The following is a 6,288-nucleotide window of genomic DNA, read 5'->3' as shown; positions in this document are numbered from 1 at the left end:
TGTGTTACTTGCATTTATTGTTTGTATCTGTGTTCCAGATAATGTTCTTTGTCCTTTTATTGCAAAAGCAAATGTTCACTTTTTTTTGTTATCCTTCAAATTCAAAGATGATATTTGCTTCTTTCTCTTTTCAGATGACGACACAGACTACCTATTCACTACCACCACCACTACCACCACAGTGAGTTGGGCCCCTCTCTGCCATGAAAATGCATATCTGGATAGCGAAAATAATCCTTTTGGTCGTGGCATCTCTGAATCTGGTGGAGATGTATGACAATTACGGGGAGATCTGCAGAAAGCTGTGTACTTGCGAGGAGAAGGAGGGAGTGCTGTCTGTCAGCTGCGAGAACAGAGGGATTGTCAGACTAACGGAAATAGCCCCTGTGCATTTCTCGCCATACCATCTACTGTTGACTGGGAATCTCCTGAAAAAGCTGGCCCTCAATGACTTCATCAATTACACTGGGGTGACCATTTTACATTTAGGGAATAATGACATATCAGAGATTGAGACCGGAGCTTTCAATGGACTCCAGGGTCTCAAGAGATTGCACCTTAACAATAACAAAATAGACATCCTTAGGGATGACACCTTCACAGGGCTAGAGAGTCTGGAATACCTTCAGATTGATTATAATTATATTAGTAACATAGATCCTACTTCTCTGAGCAGACTTCACCATCTCACTGTACTGATTTTGAATGACAACTTGTTGTCATTGCTGCCCTCTAACATTTTCCGAAATGTACCGTTGACACACCTGGATCTGAGGGGGAACCGTTTGAAAATGTTCCCCTACATGGGCCTGCTGGAACATATGGGCAACGTTGTGGAATTACAACTCGAGGAGAACCCGTGGAATTGCTCGTGTGAGCTCATCGCCCTCAAGGCCTGGCTGGAGAGCATAGCCTACACAGCTCTGGTTGGAGAGGTGATATGCGAGACGCCTTTTCGCCTGCACGGCAGGGACCTTGACGAGGTCTCAAAGCAGGAACTGTGTCCTCGTCGACCTGTCTCTGAATATGAAATGCGCCCACCGCCACCCCTAAGCACCAGTGGATTCTTTCAGACCACTCCTGCAGCTGTGACCACCTCTGCCACCTCTTCGGGGGTGTTTAGGTCCTCATCGAGGCCCACCAAGGGCACTCGTCCCCCCAACAAAACCCGGACAAAGCCCACCTCCCGCATCGCCTCCAACCCTTACAACTATGGGCCCATCATCGCCTTTCAGACCAAAGCCCCTGTGCCTTTGGACTGTCCCGTCACCTGCACATGCAATCTGCAAATATCTGACCTTGGGCTAAATGTCAACTGCCAGGAAAGAAAAATTGAGAGCATATCAGATCTTAAGCCCAAGCCATACAATCCCAAAAAGTTGTACCTCACAGGGAATTACATCCCCGTGGTGCGCAGATCGGATTTCGTAGAGGCCACAGGATTGGATTTGCTGCACCTGGGAAACAATCGGATAGCAGTCATACACGACAGAGCTTTTGGGGATTTAACTCAGTTGCGTAGGCTGTACTTGAATGGCAACTTAATCGACCGTCTCACAGCAGACATGTTTTTCGGGCTGCAGAGTTTGCAGTATCTGTACTTAGAGTACAACAAAATCAAAGAGATTGTTGGGGGCAGCTTCAGGTTTCTGCCAAACCTCCAGCTGCTATTTCTCAACAACAACCTTCTGAAGACCTTGCCAGGGGGCGTCTTTTCCAGTCTGTCCTTGTCACGGCTCAATTTGCGCAGCAACCACTTTCAGAACTTGCCTGTGAGTGGTGTGCTGGATCAGCTCAAGTCCCTGGTGCAGATCGACCTCTTTGAGAACCCGTGGGAGTGCTCCTGCGAAGCCGTGGGGATGAAGATCTGGCTGGAGCAGCTCAACATGGGCACGGTTGTCAATGATGTCGTCTGCGAGAGCCCCAAACGACTGACGGGGCAGGACTTAAGGCATGTGCTGGCCGACCAACTTTGTCTCGATTACTCGGATAATATCGTCGTGTCCACTGTGAGCTCCCCGTCGGAGGAGCCCTTGGTCAGTGTGACCACCATGGAGACCTCCCAGTCCTACCACCCACCCTCCAGCACCGTCCCCCTGTCGGTGCTCATCCTCAGCCTGCTACTCGTCTTCATTATGTCTGTTTTCGTGGCGGCCGGGCTGTTCGTGGTGGTGATGAAGCGGCGCAAAAAGTCCCAGAGCGACCGCACCAGCACCAACAACTCGGACGTCAGCTCCTTTAACCTCCAGTACAGCCTGTACAGCAACCGCACCGTCCCCAAGGGCAAGGCCCCTGCCGGGCACGTGTACGAGTATATCCCCCAACCCCTGGGCCACATGTGCAAGAACCCCATCTACAGGTCAAGGGAGGGCAACGCGGTGGAGGATTACCGTGACTTTCATGAGCTCAAGGGGACGTACCGGAGCACGGCGGACGATGAGCGGGAGTGTAGCAGCATGATGCGCAGCCCTAGCTACAGCGTGAGTACCATCGAGCCTCGCGATAATAACCCCTCTCCCGTGCAGGACGCTGAGCACTTTTTCAGTGGAATACTCGAGCCGGGCAAATCGCCAGCGATGACCCCGGGCAGCACCTACGAGTACAAGTACACTGGACCTGCCCCCTACACGACGTACAACGCAAACTTTGACGTTAGACGTCAATACTTGCACCCCGACAGAATACGAGAAACTATGCTGTACGGAACCACACCTAGTACTGTTTATGTGGAGCCCAACAGAAACGAGTATTTGGAACTAAAGGCTAAACTCCAAGTTGAGCCAGACTACCTCGAAGTTCTTGAGAAACAAACAACATTCAGCCAGTTTTGAACATTTATCTATAAAGAGATATCAAGCATTTCCCCCCAATGTATTGTGCTGGCTTAAAAAGACGGGTGCCTTGGCACAGTATTCAACAACTTTAAAAAAAGAAAAGAAAGAAAGAAAGGATGAATGAATGAATGAAAGGAAAAAAGGATCAGAAATGGGGTGTGCCCGACTGTGTTACTTTTTTTTCAAAGCTACATGACATTACAGAAAAAAGAAATGCTCTCTGAACCTGCATCAAGGAACAAAGTAGATGCGTTCTGACATAAAACTGCAAAAAAATCTATTTTTTTAATGTCCAGAATTGAATACACATAAATGTAGGTGTACAGGCAAATACCCAAATACATTTTCAGGAATATAACCTACCATATATTGTGAAATACAAAAAAAAAGAGTTCACCGACATTCAACGAGACCATCCAACTGTACAGTACACCCAACTGTGCAGGACAATTCTCTGCTCTAGTCTGTAAGTAAGTACTGTATTTATTGGTATAATCTCTGCCATGTATTTCCAACCTCTTTAATTAATCATCAATATTACCTGTTCCATGTTCCATAATCTTCTGTAAAGCTTATGTTTGTAATTTCAAATCATTTCCTGTAGCTGGCATTGTACAAGTGGCTTTCTTTTTAACTGTGGCACACCCCCTCCCCTTCCCCCAATGTCAAAGAGAGACTTTTGCATCATCTGAAAAAAAGAGAGAGATATAAAAAAAAGTGTCTTTGTATGCTTTCTGCACTTTTTTGGAAATGGAAGACTGTAGGGTCTCCCCAGCTACCATTAGGAAGATTTATTATATATTAAAAATGAATATGTGCATTCATTCTTAATATGTATTTTTAATATGTTATCAGAATTCATAAATAATAATTGAAGTAATAATTATGTTGTGTAATACGAATATTTTAATGTAACACCTATTTTTATACAAGCATTCGCAATTCTCTATCCCTTCTTGTTTTCATGGTTTTGATTGCTTTGCACTTATTGCACTATATTGACCAAAATATGTTAATGTCATCAATAAATATGATGTCAGGTTCATATATCGTTGTTGGTGGAGAATCAAACCCCAATGTTGGAATGTAGGGATTTCTTCAGTGGGAGCTAACGACACCATGGTAGCAGTGAAGCTAATTCAGTTAGGTTTCAATTATGCAATCGATGACTTAGTTATTACCACCACATAAAGATTTTTCTATTTGTAATTGATTTGTTAGAACGGAAAGCCTTGAAAAAACCTACTCTTTAAACTGAGATATTGACACAGGGAAGCAGTCCGCATTGAGCTTGGAGTGTATTTCCTCCTCAGGCTATGAAAATGAGGAGACTGCAGAGCAGCCGGAGAGAAGACATTCAGCAAGCATATATAGTAGTGTAGTGGGCAAAAAAGGAATGCTTCCATTTCGATTGGGAGGACCAATTCCGAGTGACATGATAATTGTTTTTTATGTAACATGTACACATCCACAGGAGCCGGTATACCGAGGCCTTGAGGCCTTGTTCGAACCTAAGAGACTAAAAGAGTTGGCTCAAGGAAGAGAAAATAGGCTTCTGCATTTCGTTTGCCTCAACACTTCAGAGTCTCATTTCAAGTGTAGCATTACTTGTGGTCTTTACATGACTGCAGGAGAGTAACAACAACAACATGGTTTTCTTCATTTTTTACCAGAGACTGTGCCTTTAGCTCTGTAGTGTGTGGAGGACTGAGGAGAATGCTGTTCCACACCACGAACCCCCAAGCAATGAGCGCTAAGCTAAGCGACCACCATAGATTTCCACTTGGTATTCAGCTGATAAATATTTTTGCTTCGTCGTCTTCATATGCAAATGCTCAATGCCAGAGTTCAAAAAAATCCATTTAGATGCTAATTGACTTTTTCCAGAAAGTACTCCTCTGGCTTTATCAGAGATGTGGACTGTATTTCCTAACATCAATATATATTACATGTTTAGCTGTCCATATCCAATCTAAGTTGTTGTTTAACTACTTTCTACTTTTATTTTTTGTCATTAATACAAAATATCACTACAAACAAAATATTACAATGAAAAATGCTACAGACACTTGGTCACACTTGTTACTATGACTTCACAACTTAGCTAATTGCCAACACTGAACCATGCTATCTAGATCACTACCATTATCTTATTTGTTTGGTACAGTTCGTGTTGAAGATGTGCAGACATTTTGTTGATTTTTTTTTTTATTATGCATTTGTTTGTTAGATGCAGCTGTTTTAATGTTGTTGCTGTTTGTGTTCTTTCCTATGAAAATGGGCGTCATTCTCACATCTCTCTCTAAATGGATTTACCGATAATGTGGTGTGTTTGTTCGCACCGCTTCTGCCTGCTTTTGGAATCACACCTTGGTGTTTGGATGACCCTGCCCGCCTCTCTGCCACTGACAAAAACAAAATGCAATGACTCCTCCCCGATAATGGATGAACACATTACCCACAGTGCATTGCACACCCACCCGGCTAGGATCACGCTGTGCATGTTGCCTTCACCCCACAAATAATGCTTTTAATCAACAGAAAGTCCTCCGAGAGGGGGAGCGGGAGGGGTGGGGCTGGGCACAGGAGGGGAGGTGAGGAAGAGAGAGGAGGAGAGAGAGAAAAAGAGAGAGAGGGGCAGAGTAAACGAGGAAGAGGGAGAGAGAGAGAGAGAGAGTGAGATAGAGAGAGAGAGAAGTGAAGCTGTGAAGAGGGCACAATGTTTAATTTCCCCCTCGATTATTTCACTTATCTTGTTCAGGAGGGCTGGCAAGGCCTGGGAGGGGAGGTGGGGAGAGAGAGAAAGAGAGCGAGAGAGAGAGAGAGAGAGAGAGAGAGAGAGAGAGAGAGAGAGAGAGAGAGAGAGAGAGAGAGAGAGACGAGGGACCGTAGCGTAGCGTAAGAAGGAGATGCTTTTCGTGATCATGATGTGTGCAATTGAGTTCAAGGAGATTTGGCTAATTGAGAAGGCAGAGATGCTATCTGACAGGCACCAATGAGTCTGTTGATTAGTTTAATCATGATATTTAATGGAAGTCCTCCAGGCATGGGGGATGATAAAGCGCTCGCTCCCTTTTCACCAGGTTGGGCTGGCTTTTGTGGATCACCTAACACTACACTACACTGTGCTGTAGTGCAATAATGATATATATATGTTGTTGTTTTGGGGTGTTGTTTTTTTCATTGCTGTTCCCTAACCCAACACCAAACCAGTATGTTAATGTGTGTGTATAATCAGAAATATCCTTTAAAAAAATATTACATATTAACCCATTGGTGCTGGATGTTGCGTTGCGCAACATTGGCCCTGGCGCCTGGAGCTGCATGACGCAACATTCAGGATCATGAGATTTGAGACGTTTTGATTAAAAATCTTGGGATGTTAGAGCACACATTCTAATGCAAGACGAGGGTCTTAGCGTTAAATGCAACTTCTTGCATGTTCTTATGTGCT

The 6,288-nt window shown here is 44.6% G+C and overlaps 1 protein-coding gene across 1 annotated transcript; it reads left to right on the top strand.

The window, feature by feature from the left end:
- Positions 1-203: 203 nt before the first annotated feature.
- Positions 204-2,831, top strand: LOC134460305 (SLIT and NTRK-like protein 5). The gene has a single exon (XM_063212743.1). It carries the CDS (start codon positions 204-206, stop codon positions 2,829-2,831), a length of 2,628 nt encoding a protein of 875 aa, XP_063068813.1.
- The last annotated feature ends 3,457 nt before the right edge of the window (positions 2,832-6,288 follow it).

The sequence above is a fragment of the Engraulis encrasicolus genome, chromosome 12 (assembly GCF_034702125.1).
Source record: "Engraulis encrasicolus isolate BLACKSEA-1 chromosome 12, IST_EnEncr_1.0, whole genome shotgun sequence".
NCBI lineage: Eukaryota > Metazoa > Chordata > Actinopteri > Clupeiformes > Engraulidae > Engraulis > Engraulis encrasicolus.
This window is presented reverse-complemented; position numbering and strand designations above follow the sequence as displayed.